A 26,439-nucleotide genomic window follows, 5' to 3' on the forward strand; every position below is an offset into this window, starting at 1 on the left:
TCGACATACTATACTATGAATTTTTTTTCAACATACTATAGTATGACTGTTTTCATAATACTATTACTTTTTTTCATTAAATGTCACAAGATGCCAACAACCCCAGGAATTAGTAAAGTTTTCTTTTTGGCAAGTTAGCATGTTGAGATCGTTAATCAAATTTACTTTTTACACGATTTATCTGAGAGAAAAAGTAGATCTGATAACTGTTGCTGGCTCTATCAAAATAAAAGCCCCTACCAAATAAATAAACAACAAAAGAGCCCAGACAGAAGCAGATACCATTTTCTGTATTCGAAGTTTGAACACGTTAGTCGACCCAACATTTAGTGCAAGTTCCGCAAACATTACATCATCATTCACACAACAGGTTGCAAGATTGTCCTGCTGCACAATTTAAATTATTCGGCATGTTGCCAATTAAAATGACATAACTTAATATGTTAACAGAGAGATATGGCATTCATAATAATAACAGAGTTAGACAATCATTCAACAAATGGATATTTGACAAAAATACTTGGCTATGGTTGTTTAAAGCTATATTTCACTCTGAATTAAACATTTCAACCTTTAAGCACAACAGCATTTATAGTGAATTTACAGTCAGCGATGGCTCTGTTTTGAATTATTGTTAACTGTTATGAGTGAAAAGTGTCTCCATGCTCCCAAGAAGCATTTCAATGAACCAGGCCCAACATTTGCACATGAATAATGTGAACTCAGCGGCTTTTTCATGGGACATAAAAAAAATTGAATGATCGTAAAGCAAAGCCAAAGTGTGTTAACATAATGAAAACGTAAAAAAAAAAGTTTTGTGGATTATATTGTGAAAACGTTTTTGCACTCCGTCCTGTTAATGCTGATGTTCTATATCAACGTAAATCAAAATTTTGGTTTTTTTTTTAACAGTTCAGACAAAACAAGTTGCATTATGTTTGGCTTTGGATTCACTCGAGCAGCTTCCAGGTGTGGATCGCGCTCCGTAAACACAGAACAACTTCATGTGACGACACGTAGAGAAGCCCCAACACTAACCCTCCTGTTCACTGCACTCAGACTCACTTTACCATCAACCCTCCATGTAAACATCTGTAACTAAAGGGCGATGCAAAAGTGTCAGCCGTCCGTCGTAGACTTTTCATTTGAATTCTGGAAAGGAAATGAAGAAGTGTGACCCCCCAAAAAAATAAAAGAAATCTCACATAACATTTGTACAGGACATACTGCTGATGGGTGAACCTTTCCATAGTTCAACACAAGGGGAGGAAACAAGGGGAGGAAACAAGGTGAGCAGCTTCCTGAAAACCGTTTAAACTGCTTGCGTTGAAGAAACAAAGTGACATTTTATTTTCCATATATTTCGTTTGACAGCAATCATAATGACAAATGAAAAAAAGTGCAGTATGTCAACAAAACAAAGTAAACAGAGTATGTGTACTTGGCAATACATTTTCATTTCCTTACCTTTAGAAGGTTGATAGTGACAGTCATGCATATGCACACACACACACACACACACACACACACACACAGGTATAACACATACAGTTTGTGATACCTGTCCACATGAAGAGACATCATCATTCAACTGCTGCCCTACTGGATTCCCTGTGGTGCTGCTCCTGAGATTTAAAAAAACAACCTTCACGGTCATTTAAAGAAACTTACTGTTCCTTCTTCCTTGCAGACTTTTTTTTAAACAGCTTTTACTGTTTTGTACGAGTCTCCAGACTATTCAAATCTATCCGATCAGCGTAAGGTAAAGCAAAACCAACAGAAAGGGGCGACTGAGGCCTACATTTGTTTGGCATCGCGGCTGCCAGTATCAACCAACTTCTTCTTCTCAGCTTGTTTTGCAGTAGTGAGCATCTGAAGCACGAGTTTGTTTCCACAGCTTTCCATAAAAAGGAGTTATCATGACCCTAAACTGTATTTCTTCCTGGTTTCTTGCTTATTATCTTATTTTGTTGTATTTATATCTGGGACCAGATTGATTTCTACAACAGTTCTTCCTTCTGCTTTACGTGGAGAAGTGATAATGTGATGTAAAGATTTTTAAAAAAAGGGCTTTTTTTGCCTCAAAAAATGTATCCGTTGATTTACAGCCATTCTTTCCTCATGTAAGTCTATGGGAAAAAACATTATTGGGCCCCATGGCATCACATGACGGTCCAGGAAGTTGTGTAGCCACTACGTTAACTACACTTCAAAGCTCGGCTCTCTTCCTGGATGCTTCTGAACTGTTGAGGTGCTCATTTCAGCAAAGCTGAAACTGAAAGGAGTGTGCAGCGGTCGGCTGGTGTTCATTTTTAACCCTGTTACTTCTCTGCATCCTGTCGAGTCCAGGATGTGGTCATATTATCACTGTCATCTCATGAGAGCCACGAGAACGAGGAAGTCTATGCTCAATACTTTATCTTATTTTGGCAAAAGAAAGCTCTCTGTGACTATAACTTTCATCTTTTCATTCTTGATAGAAGTGTTTTTTATGTTGTGCGTCAAAGCGCCTTGACTTTTGATGGGTTTCATTCCCTACTGAAGCTCCTTGTTGATGTTTCTTCACTTGTCATGCGTGGTATCATCAAACCATCATTGAAGTTCAAGCCCACAATCCGTCCTCAGTAAAGGTTTCAGCGAGAGAAGCTGAGGAAAAGGCTCGGACACATTCTGAGGTCTTTGTGTTTTATTGAGGCCTTGATAACCTCATCACATCCAACGATACCTTTTACCAGTACCTCCCTCCCAGTCCCTGCCCAGTGTCCTCTCTCCCAGCTCCATCTTCACTGGAGCTGAGAGACCTTGAGGGGGGAGGTGCTGGCAAAGTCCAAGAAGAAGGGTCCTTCCTGTTTGGGGAGGAAGGTGGTGGGGATGACGTTGTAGAGGCCTGCTGGGACGAGGTCCGCCTCCATGTAGCAGAAGCCACACCTGGAAAAAAGAGAGAGACTTTCAGGCTCTACAGAGGTCAACAAACAGCAGCAAAGCATTGTGGGTAAGGATGCCCCCAGAACTCGGTTCTACATGGTAATCAGTAACAAATGAGTAAAAAGAGTTCTTCTATCGGTACTTTAGAAGTTTCGGAGTTAGATGTCTTAGTCTCCAGGAAACGTATGTCAGTGCAACATCTCAATTCCTGAAATGCATTTTGAGAAGAAAGGAGGCTTAGTGGAGGAGCTATGAGCGAGGATGCACAGGTGTATCCTTTGGGGAAAGAGGCCTGACACACAGCTGGAATATACAAACCGTGGCGGAAGCAGCTGTGCAACACGTCAAATTGAATTAATGTCTCTTTAAAGTGACGCCTATGAAGCACAAATGTCCTGGTATCGCTTCCTCGACTTCTCCACTCGCATCCAAGAAGCAAGGAGAGGAGGCGAGGAGAGGAATGGAGGATGTACAAACAGAGAAATGAGAGGAGGGGATGGATGTACGCATTGCAGGTCTCCAAATAACTTTCTGATAAATAATAACATATATATTTTGCCTGTGCTAGTTTTATGAGGGAGGAAATTAATCCTGAAGGTCCTGAAGGACACAGACAAGGTTCTAGTGAGAGACATCGGATATTAACATCACTGTGTTTCTTCACAATAAAACTTTAATTTGACATTTAGCAACATTACGTGAATAGAAAATGTGAATTGCATTTGGAGTATTTGATCACAAAAAATAACAATTAAAAAACTATAATTACACTTCAGACTTCATGATGATATAGTATCATCATAATTAACTTTAGAGGACGAGTAAATATCTGGAAAATGACTTCATGAAAGCATAACGCTAAATGTCTTCTCTCAATTATCTGTCATTTGGAATATGCTTATTAAGGCTTCTCTCCAAGCTTTTAAATCTGTTATTACTTTTCACATTTTTTGTAACAGTACAGTGTCTGCTCTGTCTGTACCAGACTGTGAACACTGTCACTTCCTCCTCAGCTCCTCAGTGTTTGTGTTTATTAAACTCTGTACCTGTAATCTCCACTGTTCTTCTTCTGGGAGGCAGCCGGGCCGGGATCCCCCACCGTCGACACCGTCACCATCTCAAAGCCAACGCTGTACTGCCTGCAGACAGACAACCAGAGGGGGGTAACTACCGGCTTACACACAGACTTAAGGGAACTTTATGAACTCAGACATTCCTCAAAAATCCAGTTAGCATCACTGCTTCTCTCCACAAGAAGCCAATGGGATTCTTCCATTGGAATTAGGATTATAGCAGATCATTTCCACATTTTGTTCAGCAAGATAATCTTCACATATGAACATCACTTTAATGTTTTTTGAAGCTACTGTTAGGCTGTAAAGAAACTACACCACGGTCACCACTAATCTATAGGACGACTAGTGTTCTAGTCATTTATTCAGACTCTTTTTTTATGACATGTAAAAGCTTCTAAATTCCCCAAAGGTGTGTTTACTGACATATTTTATATTGTCCAACAAAATGTTAAAATCTCTCTAACTTGTGTTAAACACAGACCTGATTTCAGAAATCTAACCAAAAACACATTTTACTTTTGCTTTTCAGACCGATTTAATATTTGACACGACAAAATACTGTTAATGAGTCAAGTCTTAGAAAACTCTTGTGATCCTGTCGGCCTACTTAGTGATCCCAGACGGGGTCTCAAACACAACGTTGAGACACTCTGGTACGATCCTGTCTGTGGTGCAGAGAATCTAACACACCGAAATCACTGAGTCATCCTGGTGTGTGTGTGTGTGTGTGTGTGTGTGAGTGTGTTTGTGTGTGTGTGTGTGTGTGTGTGTGTGTGTGTGAGTGTGTTTGTGAGTGTGTGTGTGAGTGAGAGCAGGCAAGAGACGGACGAGGACAAAGATCCAGAAGATCATTGGGTGTTAGTAAAAAGTCACTGAGTCATCCTGATAATGAGTCATTCAGTAAGTCGGCACACTAAATAAAATGGCATCTGAAGGAGCACCATTATTTATTTGCATGATTTTGTAACATGACTGCTCACAGTTTTATATCCAGCTAAATGTGAAAAAGAAGATGCTGCAATTTCAGTACATACGTTACCATTCTGATACCTTAATTACATGTTCTCAAATGTTTTTCTATTTAAACAAATTGTGTTTTCCCAGCAGATGACTTCGTTGACTTTCCTGAAGCAGCATTTAGAAACCCAGACTAAGAACTGGAGGTGGAGCTGACACCCAAATGAGTCGAGGTTTTCGATCACTGCTATCAAGTACAACTGAAGCTGACTGACGTGTAAAGCTGCATTGGAGCTTCTTATAGACGACAACCTTTGAATAATAATCTGAAGGCAAATTGCCTCATCATCGTCAGATATTAGTGCCGTTGATATATGTCTGTATGAAGCCTGACCTGGACCCTCGGAGCTCAACGAGCAGCGGCCCCGGTCGCTCCAGGTTGATCTGGTAGATGGGGTTGTGTTTGTAGGAGTCTTTGTTGTTCCCACAGCCTCCAGCGCTGGGCCCCTTCCACTGACCGTTGATCTGAAGGCAGAAGCAGAGACCCAAATAAACACCATGAATAAAGATTAAAGGAGAGATGAAGCACATTGTGTGTGTTGGGGTGTGTGGTTACATACCCTTTTGGTTTGAGTGAAGGGATTTGGGATCTTGGAGAAGGTGAATTTGCATCCGGAGTACACCTACAGAGAGAAACATGACCTTTTGTTTAACAATTAAAATAAATCTGGTGGGTAAAACGGGATTTAATAAATAAATATGAGACAGACGGGTCAAGAGTTTTATAAAGCAGGAAAGTCAACAAGAAGCAGAGAGAAATATAAATATGAAGAGACAACGTTGGGTTAGAAAGCTTGTGAATAAAAGATTAAAAGAAACAATCTATGGATCAAACATAAACTACTTAATATTGCTTCCTCGTTATCGGCAGCTTTGTCAGACAAAGTGTTACATGGTTCCAAATGGTGGATTTCTCACTTTGTAACGAAGCTGTTAATTTATTCATGAATATGTGCACAAGAGAGATGTTTCACTTCAGCGCTTTGATCTCTGCTGGAGACTCAACGGACAACACACAGAAGAAGATATTCTAAAGACGGGTTCAGAGAGAAACGCTGAGGGAGGGAGGGGGGAGGGGGGGAGAGAGGAGAGGGGGAGAGGGAGAGGGAGAGGGAGAGGAGAGAGGGGGAGAGAGAGGAGAGAGAGGGGAGGGGGAGAGAGAGAGAGGGAGAGAGAGAGGGAGAGAGGAGAGAGACAGAGAGGGAGAGAGAGAGAGGGAGAGAGAGAGGGAGAGAGAGAGGGAGAGAGAGAGGAGGAGAGAGAGGGGAGAGGAGAGAGGGGAGAGAGAGAGAGAGAGAGAGAGGAGAGAGAGAGGGAGGAGAGAGAGACAGAGAGGGGAGAGAGAGGGAGGGAGGGAGAGAGAGAGAGGGAGGGAGGGAGAGAGAGAGGGAGAGAGAGAGAGGAGAGAGAGAGGGAGAGGGAGAGAGAGAGAGAGAGAGAGAGGAGAGAGAGGGAGAGGGGAGAGAGAGAGAGGGGGAGAGAGGGAGAGGGAACAAGAACAGGAGAGTCAGTCAGACAGACAGTCAGACAGTCAGTCAGTCTTGCAGTATGTACAGTAGATCTGTTACATACGTGTTACATCAGCATGAAGATCAGGGTGAATGTTTTCTATCATGATTTCAGTATAAACAGCTCTTCAGTTAGCAAGAGGAGAACATGAATTATAGATGACAGAAAAATAGATTTGGGTCACACACACACACACACACACACACACACACACACACACACACACACACACACACACACACACACACACACACACACACACACACACACACACACACACACACACACACACACACAGGAAAGGAGTCGTGTTCTTAAACCTGCAATACACAGACTAGAACAAAAGCAGACATTCTGCTCTGCTTTAAGACTGACACGGCTTCTTAAACTCTACTGTACTTTGTGTGTGTGTGTGTGTGTGTGTGTGTGTGTGTGTGTGTGTGTGTGTGTGTGTGTGTTTTTAAATATATACACCATCTCACTTTTCTTTTTCCAGGAATTTCTACAGGACATTTTAAGCATAGAATAATGCAAACACACCTGCAAAACAAGCTAGCCAGCACTACAACTTAACAACATGAGCAAGAATCCTGAATACTCTCAATTATTAACTACCATTCTAACTTCAATATGATCCTGAACGTGACTTAGCTCCTCTCAGGTGGTAGCTTTATTGATTATTGGGAGCTCTGATAATTCAATCTTTGCTAAAGCAAAATTAGAGAATGTTCTACATATGAATTTCCAGGAAATTTTCCATTTTTTCACATTTTCCATGTGCTACCAAGGAGAACTGATCAACTGTTTCCAGGTTTCCAGGATGCATGGGAAACCTTCACTGTACTAACAGTGAAGGTTCGTTCAGTAGGTTTAAGATAAGATAAGATAAGATAATCCTTTATTAGTCCCGCAGCGTGGACATTTTTAGTATTATAAATAAGCAATAAAAACAGTAAAGAATCCACAGAAGAACTATTATAACTATAATTGCACAGTGTATTGTATTGCATATGTTTAAATATCTATATAAGAACTTTGTACACATAAACAGTTCATGTACCTCGATATACAAAAAGCTTTCTCTAAACTGGGGATAAAAAAGAAATAAAGTTAAACCAAAGTTTCTGTCTCACCCGCAGTGTGTAGTTGATGGTGTTCTGTTTCTCGTACTGGGACACCACCAGTGTGAAGGTGTGTGTTCCTGCACTGGTCAGCCTCATCTTGGTCAGGTAGTGGGGGCTGTTGATACGGATGCCGTCGATGTAAGGAGGGGGGTCGGCTGTGGAGGAGGTTCATTTATGGTGAATAACAAGTTTCTTTTAACACTGCTGAGTTTCTCATGGACACAAAAGGTTTGTTTTTATTTAACACTCTGAACCCTTCAAGCTGTTTCTGTCACATTTTTCTCTCTGTGTTCTTGATTTTCACTTCAATATAAAATACTGCTCCTCTATGGAAACAGAACTACCATGACTAGAAGCAGAGAGAACTCAAACATGTCTTTAGCGCAGAATAACACAGTTGTAATGCCCTTAATCCTAAATAAAAGAATTAAAAGAATTTCTTTGATAATTCCTAAACATTAAAACAATGGAATCTATATATCCAACATTGTTCCAAAGTGTTACCAATGTTGGGAAGAAAATGGAGGCTCTATTAGCTATATACATTTAACTTTTTACATTTGTACAACCTCTACTTCCAGCCTCTCCTCTCTGCTCTGTGTTCAGCAGCCAGTCAAACCTTCACAGATTTGTTGTCACATGACTGTTGCTCTCAAATGAATCAATCATGGCTTCCTAGTTGAACTGAGGAGCTCAGAATTTAATGTTTTTTACACAATCTATTTAAAAGTAAATGTTCTTTTTTAGGCCACATTTTAAAAGAGACAAGTAGAATAAAAAGTTTTTGTGAAATATCACAATTTTAAGATTAGTTTCAGTTTGTTTTTCTGACAGAAGTGTTTGTCACAAATGATGTGTTCAAGGACCGTTGTAAAGATGAAATTCTGACAAATTTTTACAGCTTCTGGTTTATTTTGTTTAAAGAAAACATTATTTTCCATCCGCCGATGGGTTTTGGTGTTCAGAGGGTGAGACCTTGTTGTGAGTTGCAGAAACAACGACTTTCAAACTCCTGCTGCCTCTCATCTACGTAACAAATCTCATAGCTCAGCGTCACAGAGAGAAAACGTCTTTCAAACCTTACCTGGGTAGTAAACCTTCTTCCCTTCCGTCTTGTAAACAACAAGAGTGATAAACTCCCTGTTTTGTGCAAAATCATCCTGAACGAACAAACAGAGAACAGTCATCAGATTAAAGTGAAGCCCGACATCATCATCATATTATTACTGGTAAACACATGACTGTCTCTCTACCTTGTCAGTGATGTGTCTGGTGAGCAGCACCCACACAGCAGCCCCCCCCGTCGGACACTGGACCTCCAGCTTGTACTGGGGATTGTTGGCCAGACTGTAGACGTCCTTCACTGGGCCCTGCTTCCCATCCCAGCTACTGCAGAACGCACACACACCGGCGCACTGAGCACACACACACTCACAATCGATATATATGTTGAGGTAACATGCTGAATAAACACACACCTGTGAATACAGGAGGAGTCTTTGAACAGGGCGGGGTTCCAGCTCAGGTAGATGACGTCATAGTACTGACAGAGGTCCTCCCAGCAGATCCAGAAAACACCTGGAGGGCAACACAGAGGAAAATATATGTGTTTGATGGAGCTCACTGCCACAGCAGAAGCCCCGCTGTAGTGAAGTCAATGGCGGAAGTGTCTTAAAACCTGCATTCTCTCTATCAGGGGGCGACTCCTCTGGTTGTATAGAAGTCTATGAGAAAATGACTCTACTTCTCTCTTGATTTATTCCCTCAGTAAACATTGTAAACATGAGTTTATGGTCTCAATCTCTAGTTTCAAGTCTTCTTCAATACAGCATGATGTTCATTTAGTAAATGATGCTCCATTTAGAGTCAAACAGACCATAAAGCAGGGGATGCTTTAGGGCGGGGCTACTGTGATCGCTGCCGTATTGTGCGTGCCTATGTCACTCCTTTGCATTCAAAATATGTTAACTTTTGTTTATTGGCTGCAAAAAAACAACAGGACAACGGCCGTATTCCAAGATGACGACACGGAAATCGCCAAAATCGAGGCTTCAAAACGTCCGTCAACAAACGGTTTATGAGACAATTTGTCCCAAAGAGCAGCAGCACAAAATTGAAACACATCATAGAAAATTTAAGTTAATTTCTTTTTTCTCCAAATTGTTGGTATTTGATTTAGGAAAAAAAAAACAATTACCGTTATCAAACTTCTGTGCTGTTTTGGGGTCAAAGTTGAGGTACTTGAGGAGCTCCGGTGTCCAGTTCTTCTCGTCTCTCTCGCTGTAACGGCCCTTCCACCGCAGATGACTCCACGGGTTCTTCAGCTGCAGGAAACGCATTCCCTACAGAAACAACACACCAGAACAAAAGGACTTTACAGGTTAAGCAGCTTTATTATTTGGGCTGTGGATGTACCATCATGCCATTGCATTGCTTCAATCCAAACTGCACTTAAAGCAACTGACTTCACCACTCACACCCATGAGATTCCACATAACATCCACATTCCCTCTGATGGTAAATATACATCGATTTCATGAACCGCTAATGCTACTTTAATGCTAACCTTGTGATCCCTGATGTCGAGGACAGCGTAGGCGTGTGTTGGCACTAAACCCCATTTCTCCCCTTCTTCCTCTGTCATCACCCCTGTTGCCGTGGTGACGAGGACGTCGCCCCTGTGAAACCTGGCAACGAGGAGAGAGAGAAAGAGAGAGGAGAGAATAAAAACAGAGATGAAGCCACGTGTACAGAGGCAAAGAAGGTGAAGAGGAGGTTTTTTTCTAACTAGGAAATCACTGTTGTTATCTGTGTGTGTTTGCGTGTTGCGTACCTCTGGTAGAGCATGCGGAAAGTGTCGTCCTTGCTGAAGGACTGATTGTCTGAGTGCATGGCGATGCGTTCAGGGATCCAGCCGGTGAGCGCGTGCAGATCGATGTTCTGTAACACAGGACCAATTATTTTTCATGAACTTACTTATTGACAAGCATCAGACTCTGGTTTGTGTTCGGTTTGATGTCTGCAGAGAGTGACTCGCCTGCTAATATTTTCGAAAACCCTTTGCAGATTTTTGTGCAATTTAGAAACCTTTCAAGACGTGGTAGTGACTCTGAAGTGTTTAATTACAAACTCCCAGCCGGTCTAATTCACAACATTAAGGGATACATGTATGACTGTGTGAATAAAGAAAACAGATTTAAGCTTTAAAGCTCTGTCACACAGGTTTTTGCTCCTGATTCCTCTGAAAATCGGCAAGCCGGTAAAATAACTATCTAAAGAAAAATAGTTGGATTCCCTGGTTTCTCCGCCTGCACTCACCGAGTTGGAGCCGGGGAAGTCGTAGCCTCCCATCACCTTCATGTAGGCCTTCTCTGTCAGGGAGACCCAGAGCTCGTTCCTGTTGCTGGAGTACGAGCACAGCAGCTCTCCGTTACGATCCACCGGCAGGTAGTCGTCTATGATCACCTGGAGAGGAAGGTGGAGGTCGAGTGTGATTATTAAAAGAGAAGATCAGGACTGGTACTTCATCAGTAGTTTGTCTATATGCTGCCATTTCCTTCAAATTGCACATATATTTTATAGTAAATTAAATAATGAATCAATAGAAACAGCTATGAACAAAAACCTGATGTTTTTATTTTGCATTTTGATAAATTAAGCTACATGATAATTCACATTTCTGTGAATTAAAGGGCCAGTGTTTAGCATTTTAGGGGGCTCTATTAGCAGAAATGGAATATAATATTCATAACAATGTTTTCTTTAGTGTTTAATCACCAGAACATAGATTTGTTGTGTTTTCGTTAGCTTAGAAAGAGCCCTTCATATCTACGAAAGGGAGCGGGTACCCTTCCTCTTGTCCATGTTTTAGTTTATTAAGTTCATCACATTCACTTTTACCCTTGTCTCCAAAATGTGTGTGTGCAGATACACATTCTTCTGTGTGTTGTGTGTCTTGTGATGCATTCGTTAGTGTTTTATTTATTTAGGTGAACTGGTCATGGTTCTTCGTCTTTTACCTTCCTGGGAACTCCGTTGATGTGGAGCTTGACCATGTATTTCCCACAGGGGTTATACTCTGGTTCTCCTCGTCTGTTCTGAGGGTAGATGACGCTGTGACACACACACACACACACACACACACACACACACACACACACACACACACACACACACACACACACACACACACACACACACACACACACACACACACACACACACACACAACACACACACAACACACAATTAAAATCTCAAGGTTGAATCTAATTTATTTTTTTAAGTATGCATATACTAAGCCCATGTTGGCCTTTATTTAAAAAGGTTAGAAACTGCAATAGTCAGATGCAGCAGATGTGCAACGTAGCTTCAATGACATTAGACACAATACTGGCTTTTTATCTACTTCTTAATATTAGACACTCAAGGTCCCAAATGTAATGTATATGATGCAGGTTTTTTATTGTAAATGTACTTCAGTTTAATGTATGCCATAAGATAATATAAGATAAGACTTTATTGATCCTTAGGGGGGGGGGATTCAGATGTTGCAGCACACAAAGTAAGAAATAAGTGCAAATAAATAGAAAAGCAAAAACCTTACGAGTTAAAGTAACACAGTATATGTAAAAATGTAAAATGTACACGATTGTTACTTGTGCCAAAACTTACTTTGACAATATCTACATTGACATTGATGGATTTCTGTTTAATGATGAAGTAAATGTTGTTTGTTTGAGACAAAATATGATGTTATATCGTTTCCAAAAGTATATGGAATATGAAAAACTGAATATTTTGGGGGTTTTTTGGTCTGAAACAACTGCACAAAATCCTTTAAGAGTATGAAGAACTGTATGTAGATGTACCTGCCTTCAAAAAGCAGTTAACATTACCTGGTGATGAGCTTCTTGTTGTAGCGCCTCTCGTAGGCCGCACTGATGGCGAGAGACGCCACAAAGGAACAGTCAGACACCACCGTCTGGACAAAAAGGAGAGAGATCACATTAATCACACAAGTTAAGGGTTCCTCAGTCAAGACAATAACAAAAGACAGACTTTAGTGATGTTGTTGTTCTCTTTGTGAAATATCTATGTGAAGTTTCTCAGGTTCAAATAATGTTAACAGTTTACGATTTATTTACGGTTATGTTCAGTCTTGTTTATTCACATTATGTCTTTTCATTTTAATGAAATAGCCGCAAGTATAGTTAGCTGACATAACGTTAACTTTGCTAACTTTCTTCCTCACTCTGACGAATCATCTGATGTTTCACAGGAAGTTAGAGAAACCAGAGGAGGTAAAGGTGAGCAAATGAAACGCACCTTTACCTTGAAGAAAATGATAGATTTTCTGCTTTGAACATTGTTAGAAACATTTGGGATAGTTTAAATACATAACTCAATAAAATATATAACACAGCTCTGGTCTTTTTTAGACATTTTAATGTATAAATACTACATTTAAAGTTAAGTTTTTGACAAGTGTATGCCAGTAATACAGCTGCTATTCTATGAAGACAGTATCCATACACATTAACACATACATTTACATAAAAATAAAAACACTAAATAAGTTGAACGGTTAAATACAAACTGTTGAGAATGCTGAATGTTTATACTCTGTAAAGGTTATTTTATCTACACTAAATATCCTAGATTTGTGAGAACTTGGTGCCCCCTACTGGCTGATTTTAACAATTAAAGAAGGTTTGAAACACACTGACCTGTTTGATGCTGAAGCTGGACACAGACATGATCATGGTGGGGTTATTGCAGATCTCGTCTGGACGGACCCAGCGGGCGAAGATGGCTTTCTGTTTGGGGGACAGCGCCAGTTTCCCTGTTTTGTCCCTGGTGAGAAGAATAAAAACAAAACCAAGAGTTAGAGTCCGTGTTTAAGTAATTATTTCAGATCTACTGACACAGCAAGCAGCCACTCATTCAATGTTTGTCCGTCACACTAAACTGCATTTAAGGTTTGAGGAAGTTTTGATCCGGTTTTTTTTAAACTTTCTCATTTTACAGCTAAACAGAAAACTAAAATATGTTCCTGAAAACATTTGAGAAGAGAAACAGAGACGTCATTCATATTTGATCAGCATTGTTAACGAGCTTCATGAGCAGTGATTGACAGCTGAGTTAGAGACTCTTTGGCTCTGATTGGTTGATTTTTCTCGCCATTAAGGACACTAAAAGAAGGCAGAGGAAAATTACTTTTTCACAGATGATCTGTCTCATGTACTGATGTCAGGATATATTGACAATTTGAACAAATATGACAAAATAATGCAATTTAGACTGTATGTACAATTAATTGAGGCCTCCAGTTTCATCATTTATAGATATTTGAAGAGGAAGAAATCAAATAAAAACATGACATTTCATTGTGTGGTCTTCTCACGAAGCCTTATTTCAAACTATTTTTGTTCATAAAATTCCTGATATTATCTTGTTCCTTCAGTGCATCAGGAGCATCCCATAAAAAACATATTGATCTTCCTATAATACGTATAATTTACATGTAAGGCTGTAAGAGCCAATTAATTATGTCAACTTTTTTAGTTTATATTGGCATGGCCTATTGCAAAACTTTGAATTTGTATCACAGTTTTCTTTTTAGTATGAATACATGTATGTGTGTTGTTTGCCATTTTCTTGCTGTACAGTGCTAGAATAGATATTATGTTATGTACAACAGGTAATAGGTTCATAATGCAGATGTAGAAACCTTTTTCCTTCAATGCTACAGGTGTTTGTTGAGGAAAAACAACTCAGTGACATTCAAAATAAAAAGCTGATGTAACAACTTGAGTGTAAGTATTAGCTTTGACACTGTGCTGCTAACCAAAAAAAACCCTGAAAATAAATAACAGAAAGCAAACTCACGAGAAAGGGACGGGAAAGGCGAATCGCTCCCTCAGGTCCACGCTCATGAAGGGCACGTAGGCTATGCCGTTGATGGTGGAGGTACTCCTGAAAATGAAGAAGAAAAAGGTTAGTGTAACAGAGCAGCTTGTTTTTAAGAAGTTCTGTTGCTTTTTATTTTAAAAAAATAAACTATTTCAGACTTGTCTTCAGTGTGCTGAACATTTATTTTTCTATTGACGTGTAGTGACGTCACACCACCATTAGAGGGCGCCAAAGTAATGATCCTTTTTCCTTTAATCTAACAGTCTTCTCACCTTAACTTTAAACATTTCCAGGACATTCTCACTGACCAAACACTTGTTTCTGGTGGAAACAGGTTAGTCCAAGATAAAGATGCCACTATGGTATTTCACAAAATGTCGAAATGACATCCTGAACTAAATTTGAACTCCTACGTGGTGTTGTTTCTTTTTCAGTTCTGTTTCAATATCAGATATCAGGTCACATTGCATCTGAATTGTTTGCATTCAATTTTTAACAGTCACATATTCACAAACTAAGATCAGATCTCCCACATTTTCAAATATTTAAATCCACCTTTACCTTGACTGATTAGACAAAAATGTAAAATTTCACGGATTAAAAACATTTTCAGGACTTGTTTGCTGAGATATTACAAATTTCTCTAATACTATTGTACTTTTCCTTGAAAGTGCTGAAAGGGGCAGAGCACAAATACATCATTCTGTGTACTCAAAACCACAGCACACTAAAATGTAAAGACTATTTCGAATGAGGCAAGCGCACTACAGGTCATGTGACAAGAATTAACCAATTAGATTGACAGGACCTGCTTTACCCTTTCCAGATGTCACAAAACCCTCAGCCAAAGCTACTGTAAGGGATTTACAGGGCCAGAAATCCATTTCTTTGTTTTGAATTTATTCAGTTATGTTTTCTGCTAAAGTTCATCATCATTCCAGAGTGCAGGTTTTGGTTGCTTAGTAACGGCAGGTGTGTGAGGAGTGAGGAGGTGTTTTTTTAGACGCAACACTTGAACGGCTCCTCTCAGAGTCTTCCAGGTCTACGAGGATCGGTGTGTCGGCTCACCTGAGAACCTCGATCTCGTCGGTCGTGTAGCGCTGACCCTGGGGCTCGCTGGACTGGACCGCCCGGACCGGCTGGGGCTGCGGTCGGTCCTGGAGGCTGAAGTCTGGCCCGAGGGGGAAGAACTGTCGAACCGGTCCCCCAGAACTGGCACCGGTGCTGGGCTTGGCTCCAGGAAGCCCCGCCCTGTCCTGAGTTAGAGTTGATCTGGACTGGGACTCTTTAAGGCCCTCCGCCCTGAAAGATCAAAGAGGAGAACCTTTTTTATACTGATTGTTCTTTTTTAGCAATAACAGAAAAATACATTGAACAATCATAACCACTCTTTTCTTTTGCTTCACAACAAGACGACAACACTTGTTTTCACATTCACCTGTCTAAAGCTTGACGTGCCAGCTGCTTCAGCTTGGTCTGCAGCGCCTGGTCCGATGTCTCGTTGGACTGTTGCAAACACAGAAGGAGAAACAGACGTAGAAGCAGGAGTAAAATGTGAAATAAACAATGATAGAGAGAGAGAGAGAGAGAGAGAGAGAGAGAGAGCTACCGCGTTAATGCACAGCTCCACAGCCTGAGTGTACAGCTCAACGGCTTCGTCGTCATTTCCCTTCTCGTCTTCCTCGAAGGCCTGGGTGACCAGGAAGTGGGAGCGCTCCAGGTCCACCTGCTGCCGGGACTTCAGCGGGTCGCTCTTCTGGGGCTGGACTGGGGTCAGAGGTCAAGAGAAGGAATGGTTAAGGAAATAAAACATATACTTTGTGAAAAGATCTCCCATGTTCACTTCAGCTATACATGTATCCATACATCCATACATAGATACATATATATGTGCAAATATACATATTTACATGCATATATACACATATACATATATATATAATAATAATTATATTTTATTTATATATATTTATTGCCATAAGCTTGCAGAACACATCTTTAAAATGTCTTTGGTTAAAAAGTTATACAACTACATTTAATCTTTCAAACAAAGTTTAAAGTAGCCATTTCACTCAGTATTTGGAGCACCAAGTTGATACAGCAGCCTCGAACGAATCCTCCCACTCATGAAGGTTTTGGTGTTCGGTGTTGAAACCGTTTTAAAAAGGTGCTGATTCAACTGTCTGATCATTTTGGAGGCAGCAGTTTGTGTTTTATTAAAAGGTAGTTTCTGATATTTTGTCTATCCCATTCATATGAGTGAGGGTGGAATCATTTGGTTTTAAACGTCCGGTTCAGACTGGAGATATTCTTTAGCAACAGCACTAGTATTATAAGCATAATGAGAAAACTTGTATTTCTATTTTTTTCCTGGGTGGATTAGAAAAAAATAAAACAATATGAACATTACAAAAAAGTTCATGAGAATAAAAAAATGAATGAAAAGAAAGAGCAGGAACATGCAACAACTAGACGTCATCCACTGGCTGTATAACAAAACGGGACACTCCCGTTTCTGTGGTCACACCCATCTGCACAGTCGCACACACACACACACACACACACACACACACACACACACACACACACACACACACACACACACACACACGCACACGCACACGCACACACACACACACACACACAGGCACACCCATAGTGTGAGGTGAGTCATGGAAAAGTGTGTCCTTAGGGTTGATTTAGTAACAGTCCTGAACAAAACGTATTACTAATCACAAGCACTTCCCCTTCAGATCAGATAACATTAACAGTAACGAAGGATGAATGATAACATTTAACACATAAAGTAAAGGGAGAAAAAAACTCCTGCTTTTAATGCTGAACAGAAACTTTTTCAATTGAAGACATTGCCAAAAGTCTCCATTTTGAGTTTTTGTTCTGTTTTTGTTTTTGATTGAGTTCCCAAGAGCATGTATTGTGAAAGCAATGGGCCTTGTCCATGTTTCACTCTATGCAAAACAATTCGCAGTGTCAGAAGACTGATAATGTGTGACCAATAAAAATGTAAGGGACCACGTTTCTGCAAACCATTGAATTGGGGAAATTTTCGGCTGTTAAAAATTTCAGGCATAAACTATTTGTAGAGTAGAAAGCAAATTTGGTGCAATATTTTACATCGCAAAATGCAATGTCGAGCTAAACAGTTAGTACACAATGTCAGATGAATCTGCCATGCATTTGTGCAACTGTGTAGATGTGAAGCAGTTCCGGGGGCTAATAAAGATAAAACAACAGCAATTAAGTTGGAAAGAAAGTAGTGTAGAACTAGTAGAAACTGTTTGATTCCTAAAGGAAGTCTGGTCTAAGTGCCCTTGAACAAAACACTGAACCCTCGGTTTCTTTTCACTGCTCATATGTCACTCTAATGATGAAAACTAGGATCAGCAATAATAATAAAAACAGTGGATCCCCTGAGTCTCTTGTCAGCTGATCTTACCCGCATTGTGGAGGGCTTGGACTCGATCCAAGTACTCATTCACTTTGTCCTGGATTCCATCCAGTTTGGACCCTGCCATGCCGGCATATATCAGGGCCTGGGCTGCCTCCTGTAGCAAAAAATAAATAAATCCAGAGGATGCAGTTTCAAGTTCATTATTGTCATATGCACAACAATTAGAGAGAAGCAGTAGTTGACAATTAATATGTCAGATCTCAGACTGAAAGAAATCACAAGAGTGAAAAATGAGAATCTAAGACATAAAATAGTTAAAAAGTTAATATAGGGATCAAATACAACATGTATAAAATATAACATAAAATAATGTGTTAAATAAATAATAATTGCGTTTTAGTAAATGTATATTACTGTGTGAAATATACAGTACCAGTCAAAAGTTTGGACACACCTTCTCATTCAACTACTTTGAAGAATGTAAAATATAAAACATATTCTGGTTTGTTGAGCATTTGTTTGTTTACCACATAATTCCATATGTGTTCCTTCATAGTTTGGATGTCTTCAATATTAATCTACAATGTAGAAAAAAATAAAAATAAAGAAAAACCATTGAATGAGAAGGTGTGTCCAAACTTTTGACTGGTACTGTATGTACATATTTTTTTATGTAAACAGGTGTAAAACAATCAGTAAGTCTTTTGTTTTGTTATTGTTGTACAACAATATAGGTAATAAGTAGAAGGGTATTTAACAAGTGGAGCACACAATGTTAACAGAATTAAAGTAATTAAATAGTCTCTTCTTGTAACTCCAAGACATTAATAATAATTGCAGTATAGATCTCTTATAAATTAAAAATTAAAAACATGAATATAGGTTGTGTTTTATAGATTTATAGAAACATAAAAATACTTAAAACACATAAAGTATGCAGTTTTCTTATAAAATAATGTAAAGGTGAAGTGATAGTTTGATAGTAGTGGTTATATATAATATTATATATATTATTAAATGTCTGTAAAGCGCTCTATGAATAAAATGTATTATTATTATTATTATTATTATTATTATTAACAGAATTATAATGTAAATCTAAATTGTTAATAAAATACAGTAATTGAATGGTCTCTTCTTGTAACTCCAATACATTAATAATAATTGCAAATTATTAAAAATATTATTAAAAATAAAAAAACATATGATATGAATAAAATGTATTATTATTATTATTATTATATTAAAATACAGAATTATAATGTATTCTAAATTATATAAAATTAATGTAAAGGTGAAGTGATAGTTTGATAGTTGTGGTTATAAATAATATTATAAAATAATATTATAAAAATATATAAATGTATTAAAAGGTAAAAATCACATGTTGCAGTTTGATACACAGTGTCTTTAAAAACTCAGTGGAGCACACAATGTTAACAGATTTAATAAAATAATGTAAATGAAGTAGAATAAAATGTAAAACAGGTCTAAATTGTTAATAAAATAAAGTAATTAAATGGTCTCTCTTGTAACTCCAATACATTAATAATAATTGCAAATTATTAAAACTATTATTAAAAATGTCTGTAAAACATGAATATGAATAAAATGTATTATTATTATTATTATTATTATTATTAAAAATTATAATGTAAATCTAAATTAAATAAAATAAAGTAATTAAAAATAATGGTCTCTTCTTGTAACTCCAATACATTAATAATAATTAAATTATTGTAAAATATTATTAAAATAAAATAAAATTAAAAATACTTAAAACATTATAAAGTATTCAGTTTTCTTATAAAATAATGTAAAGGTGAAGTGATAGTTTGATAGTAGTGGTTATAAATAATATTATAAATAATATTATAAAAATATATAAATGTATTAAAAGGTAAAAAATCACATGTTGCTGTAGTTTGATACACAGAACATGAGGAACAATCCAATAAGTGAAAGTGAATGTTTACATCCGGGTACCTGAAGCTCAGGTAGACAGGTAGCAGCTGTTTAAGATGAGATAAGATGAGATAAGATAAAAATACTTAAAACACATAAAGTATTCAGTTTTCTTATAAAATAATGTAAAGGTGAAGTGATAGTTTGATAGTAGTGGTTATATATAATATTATATATATTATTAAATGTCTGTAAAGGTATGAATAAAATGTATTATTATTATTATTATTATTATTAATTATAATGAATTATAATTAAATCTAAATTGTTAATAAAATAAAGTAATTGAATGGTCTCTTCTTGTAACTCCAAGACATTAATAATAATTGCAAATTATTAAAAATATTATTAAAAATAAAAAACATATAATATGAATAAAATGTATTATTATTATTATTATTATTATTATTAAAAAATTATAACACATAAATATAAATTATATAAAATAATGTAAAGGTGAAGTGATAGTTTGATAGTAGTGATTATAAATAATATTATAAATAATATTATAAAAATATATAAATGTATTAAAAGGTAAAAAATCACATGTTGCTGTAGTTTGATACACAGAACATGAGGAACAATCCAATAAGTGAAAGTGAATGTTTACATCCGGGTACCTGGAGCTCAGGTAGACAGGTAGCAGCTGTTTAAGATGAGATAAGATGAGATAAGATGATGCTCACCTTGTAGTAGAACACAGCCTCGTTGTATTTGCCACCCTGGTCGTAGGTGACAGCGGTTTTGGCAAACGTCACAGCATCGAGCTCCAGCGCAGAGCTGTCCATGCTGCTGACAGGAGAGCTAACAGGCTAGCTAGCTGTTAGCTCCCGTTAAACGTAACTATAAATGTCCGTCTCCAACTCCACAGTTTGTTTCATCAACGTGGATGAATCATAACAATGTTTATCCTCAAGAGGCTCCTCGAACCAGCGGACAGGACTGTGCAGTTGAAGTGTGGCTTTACCTTCTGACAGGTGACTGTTCTACACCAGCAGAGACCAAAACAACCATGGTGCTTCCGGGTTGTCACGGTCCGCGCAGGCGCAGTAGAGGACTGTGAGTGTGTTGCGTTCAGGGCAGTAAGGAAGAACGAATTTTTGATAACTTTTGGGACAAATTAAATGAAAAACGATATATATGTATATATATATATATATATATATATATATATATATATATATATATATATATATATATATATATATATATATATATATATATATATATATATATATATATATATATATATTCAACTATATATATATATGTATATATATATGTATATATATATATATATATATATATATATATATATATATATATATAATATATATATATATCGATCCTCCGTCGACCCACTTCCATCTCCCGTCTTCAACTCTCAGGCCAATCCAGTAGCCTTTGGTCCCTGAACTGCCCCAGCTGTAAAGACTGATTAAGCTCTGACAAGAGAGAAACAGTTACCAGATCCATGAGCACAATACTTAAATAAACACAAACACTGTGACCTACACACTCACTCCTTCATACAATTCATTTTCATTTCACATAGGCTAAACACCTCTGGTTGTTTCATCACCTTTTCTGCATCATTATCTATAAAAACCAAATCTGATTTCTTTTTTCTGCAGTTTTCTCGAGCTTCTTCCCAGTTTTCCACTCAGGAGGATCAGGGTTGTTCATCAGATAGCAGCTGGACTGGAAGTAATTCCAACCATTCTGACAAGATTGACATTGTCTCCCTGAAAAAAAAAAAACAAGCAATACACAACATTACGTGTGATATTATTATAGTTATTGGTTATATGAGACTTTTATTGATGAGATCTGAACACACAGGCTGAACTGGGCGGGTCTTTGCTAAATTTGGGTTGGGTAAAAAATAAATCAAGCTGTCAATAACCACACATCTGGCAACGCTGTGAAAGAGGAAATGTGGCACCCTGATGAAGAACTCTCTTTCTTGGTGTTTGTTAGTGTGCTGTTGGTTAAGCTACTGCATGATAACACACTTAGACTGCTGAAGCCTCATATTAGCTTCAGATAAAATGTGTTTTATACATATTAAGCTAAACAATAACTTTGATTTGATAACTTTGATATGAAAGGTACTCACAGTAGATACGAAGGCCCATGATGACCAACAGTATCAGCCAACACACTGCTATCGGTGGAAGAGACCGAGTGAAGGAGAGAAACCTCTGGTCTGACAGAAACATAAGGATAAAGTCGATTAAACACAGTCGAAAGGTGTTTTTAACCTTAATTACCATCATATTTTGCACCTGCAGAGACTGATACTTTATCCACGATGCATGCTGGTGTATTAACATAGACAGCTTCCTCTTGGATTTCCTCTGAAAGATAAACATCAAACATTGATTTAAGTTTAAATTTTGTTAGTATTCAGTTTCACCCTCAATATTTTAAGCATACTGGAGGAACCATGACTTTAAAAGATGGATTTCATAATGAATTTCTACATTGTAATAGACATTTCTGGCAGTGAGAAGCAAAAATCAACAATGTGCTGCCACATATGAAGATGGGAACCTCGTAAAGTTTCACTGTAAAAGAATACAGAGAATTACATTTTGAAAAGTAACAGCCAGCCTCTGTTTGTCTGTTCAGTCTAACAAAAGATTAAGTTCATATGCAGCCTGTAAATTTACCGGTTACCAGTTTATACTTCAAAAACCAGCGTTTGTTTTTTTGTTCTACTTTGAGGTTTTGGCAGATTTGTTGTTTGGTAGCTTTGATATATATTGACATGAAACCTTCTCCTCAAAAGTTTAAACCAACACTGTCTCACTCTGCTGCAGCTCACCTTTCACAAAACAGCTTCATGTGTTTCTGCTGAGACTGAAGTTTACTGTGAGAAGAAAATACATTAAATGGGAGTGTCAACATAATACAAAAGATAGAATTTGAAATAAATGTTGGCATTTTAAAACCCTTTTGGTGTTCAGGTGTTGTCAAACATTACGACATCCTGCTCCATAAAAAGATATACCAAATGATTTCTGAAATGCAGATACAAAAACATTAGAATATATTTAAAGTACCTGTTTCCTCCAGTTGTTTTCTGTTCATCCTGAACAAATGTTTAAAATCCAGCTGCAGTTCTGAATGAGAGCTGTTAGGAGGGCGTCTGGTCCGCTGTGATGCTCTTAACTGAACATCTGCTTTGAGGTTGTTGGTTTTTCTTTTTCAACTTAGCAGCTCATAATACTGTGTTGTTGTGAAAGTAAGTCTAGTGACGTGCATCACTGTCAATACCGCTCATACAGGGAGCGGGTGGGGTTCACTGAAGGAGATTCATGGTGGTTGGGGACAAATTAAATAAAAAGGTGTTAATTACTTTCCATCTACGGATTGTATTAATTAAACATGTGTATTGACATGTAAATATTTTAGGCCAACGGATTGTCATTTTTGATTTGGTTCCCCTTGTGTTTCATAAGAGACACGAGACTTCCCCTTCACATGATATTACCTGTTAAATTAAAAAAAACGACAGTCACAACCTCAAAGCAGAAGTGCACTGAAGACCTTTAAAGCGGACCAGACGCCCTCCTAACAGCTCTCATTCAGAACTGAAGCAGGATTTTAGACATTTGTTCAGGATGAACAGAAAACCAATGGATGAAATAGGTACTTTATAATATTCTTATGTTTATGTGTCTGCATGTAAGATATTATTTATTGTGTTTTTTTAGTTACCAGGATGTTGGTATGTTGGCAATGCATGATGCTTCTGATATTTGACAACACCCCAAACATCGAAAGGGCTTAAAATGAAAAGATTTGTTTAAAAGTACATCTTTGGCATTATGTTTCCACTCTGATCAACACAATGGAAACGATCAGATTTAATGTATTTTTTTTTGCTCATAGTAAACTGAGAAAGAATCTAAATGTATTAACAACTTAAGGATTAAGCAAATAGTATATTTAAAAAGTCAGACTATAGTGTGTTCTCAGCAGGTGATACTAAATGGAATGGTCTCATATTTTAACCGTCAGCACGTCATCAAGAATAAATGCAGCAGCCAGTTTCCACGACCGAGCCAAGTGTTCTCAGAATAACAAACCTAAAGTATTTGAAGCAGTCTCTCTGTGTAGCAGCATACTGTTGGTTTTTGCTTCTTATGCTTCGACTGTCAACCATTAATATTCCAATGTAGAAATTCATGATGAAATCCATCTTTTGCATTAGTGTGCTCAACATATTGGGATTTAAACTGCATATAAACATATAAACATTTGTGTTTGATCTGTTTATCTTTCAGAGGGAATCAATGAAGAAGATGACTATGTTAATACACCAGTACCTACTGTGGATAAAGAGGCAGCCGCTCCAGGTGCATTTTGAACACAATACATTTCATACATCTAATATTGTTAAGCATGAGTTTTATTCGTCAATCATGATGTAAAAAAGTGATTTAGATTGAAAATGTTAATGTTTAAGAGCTCATCTCCTTTTGTTCTCTATTTGACTGTAATAAATCATCAATAATTCTACTTTATCCTTATGTTTCTGTCAGACCAGAGGTTTCTCTCCTTCACTCGGTCTCTTCCACCGATAGCAGTGTGTTGGCTGATACTGTTGGTCATCATGGGCCTTCGTATCTACTGTGAGTACCTTCTATGTGCATGTCAGTTCAGATTAGTTTATTCTTCGCTTATTGTTTGTGTGACTTCATTTCTGAGAAATCAAGTGTGTATCATCTAAAGTTACAACCTTTATAGTACAAAATGCTCTGTGTCACACAAAGAGGACATTTTGTACTAAAAAGACGGTGACTATAAAGATAATTTGGAAACGTGTGAACCCATAATTTAAAGTATTTTATGATCAAGTAAAACACTTGTCTTGAGTTTTTGTATTACATGTGTTACATAAATGAACTTGCTTTGACACAAAGTCTCAGAGACCAACACTGTCCTCTGTCTGTCACTGTAGTTACTTCTGTCATTTATGAAAATGACGGCAAGCTGATGGAAGAAAACCAGAACCTGACAACACAAAATAAGAAGCTGGAGAATCTGAACCAGGAGCTGGAGATGAAGAGGAACAACTTAACAGAACAAATACAAAACATGGAGATGAACTGTAATAAGCTCAACGTCAGTATAGCTCAGTGGATCGATGCCTACTGCCACAAAAACTATAATGGTATGATCAGATTCCATTAATAAGATCCATAAATAATCAATAACAATATCACAATGAAGATGGTTATTGATTGATCTCTTTTCTTTCAGTGAAACAGAGTGAACCTTGTCAGGATGGCTGGTCACTCACCGAGCCCAGCTGCTATGCGGTTAATGACGCTCCTAATGATGAGTTAACTTGGGAAGAAGCTCGAGAAGACTGCAGAGGAAAGATTTCAGATTTGGTTGTTGTACATACTGAACAGGAGAAGGTGATGAGACAACTGTGGGAATGTTTATGACACAATTACAGTTACACACCCTTGCACAACTCTTCTTTTAAAATACACACTTGAAAATGTAATAACAATTGACATTTTTGTCTATTTTTTAGTTATGTGTTTTACTATTGCACTTGCATTTGTATTGTGACGCATCAATCACCAAGCCAAACACCTTGTATGTGTAACATACTTGGCAATCATTTGTTTTTGATACGTTAAAAAAAGTGATTACATCTGATAACTGTTTCTGTTAATTCAGGTCGTGATCAATGGTTACAGCTGGACAGGAGGGAATGGATACTGGATCGGCCTGAGAGTTGAAGATGGGAAATGGAAGTGGATCGATGGAACTGAGCTGAATCAAAGGTAAGAGACACATTCTTAACTCTTTGAATCATATATTCTATAATTCTTGATCTAAACATCATGTTCTTCCTTCAGCTCCTGGATAGAAGCTCCTACTGAAGGTCACTGCGCCTTTTCTGTCCATAGCCAAGGATGGAAATCAGCGATGTGTAATGAGAAAAAACAATGGATCTGCGAAAAGGAAGCTTTATCTGTTTGAACTAATAATATTTTATGCTTGAGAAGGTAACTGGATACTCTTACATGTAATATCAAGTGGCTCATAAATATCAAACCATGTAGAATTCTACTTCACAGTTGTGTTTTTAAAAGATAAACAAATCTAGGGATTTTAGTTTTACAGAAACAAAATATATATAAAGTTAACTATTCTTTAAAGCAGACGCTCATCTTTAAGGTGTATTATTGGATAATAAAGGTACTTTGTGTCTGACTATGGACATCATGACCGGCTAAACTAAAGTGTTAATTATTAATAACTTTCAATGTATTTTTCTTCTGATTTGTTAGAAATACAATGATTATAATTTGTGTATCAGCAGATTGATGAAAGGCACCATCAACACTGCTCAGTTTCCTGTTTTCTGCAGCATGTGGCATTTTATATTGTTGCTACTTATTAACCAACAGGGGGCGCTGCATCGTTTGTTCTCAGCAGAATGTTCCAGAGTCTGTTCTCATTA

General features: G+C 37.7%; 2 protein-coding genes across 2 annotated transcripts; one reads left to right on the forward strand and one right to left on the reverse strand.

Annotated features, from left to right (window-relative positions):
* Positions 1 to 280: 280 nt before the first annotated feature.
* On the reverse strand, positions 281 to 20,961 carry capn7 (calpain 7). Its single transcript, XM_054621137.1, has 21 exons — positions 20,630 to 20,961; positions 18,024 to 18,132; positions 16,176 to 16,333; positions 16,005 to 16,072; positions 15,635 to 15,868; positions 14,543 to 14,629; positions 13,381 to 13,507; positions 12,550 to 12,635; positions 11,671 to 11,764; positions 10,970 to 11,116; positions 10,485 to 10,591; positions 10,218 to 10,338; positions 9,849 to 9,993; positions 9,130 to 9,229; positions 8,905 to 9,040; positions 8,736 to 8,811; positions 7,661 to 7,806; positions 5,579 to 5,641; positions 5,353 to 5,483; positions 3,972 to 4,064; positions 281 to 2,928 (listed from the first exon to the last, which is right to left on the reverse strand). The coding sequence occupies exons 1-21, from the start codon at positions 20,729 to 20,731 to the stop codon at positions 2,784 to 2,786; spliced, it is 2,475 nt and encodes an 824-aa protein (XP_054477112.1). The 5' UTR covers positions 20,732 to 20,961; the 3' UTR covers positions 281 to 2,783.
* Positions 20,962 to 22,082: 1,121 nt separating this feature from the next.
* LOC129110036 (C-type lectin domain family 4 member G-like) lies at positions 22,083 to 26,208 on the forward strand. Its single transcript, XM_054622196.1, has 8 exons — positions 22,083 to 22,150; positions 23,666 to 23,679; positions 24,239 to 24,310; positions 24,497 to 24,586; positions 24,916 to 25,128; positions 25,218 to 25,378; positions 25,650 to 25,756; positions 25,832 to 26,208. Exons 1-8 carry the CDS (start codon positions 22,083 to 22,085, stop codon positions 25,953 to 25,955), a joined length of 849 nt encoding a protein of 282 aa, XP_054478171.1. The 3' UTR covers positions 25,956 to 26,208.
* The last annotated feature ends 231 nt before the right edge of the window (positions 26,209 to 26,439 follow it).

This window comes from Anoplopoma fimbria, chromosome 20 (genome assembly GCF_027596085.1).
Source record: "Anoplopoma fimbria isolate UVic2021 breed Golden Eagle Sablefish chromosome 20, Afim_UVic_2022, whole genome shotgun sequence".
Classification (NCBI taxonomy): domain Eukaryota; kingdom Metazoa; phylum Chordata; class Actinopteri; order Perciformes; family Anoplopomatidae; genus Anoplopoma; species Anoplopoma fimbria.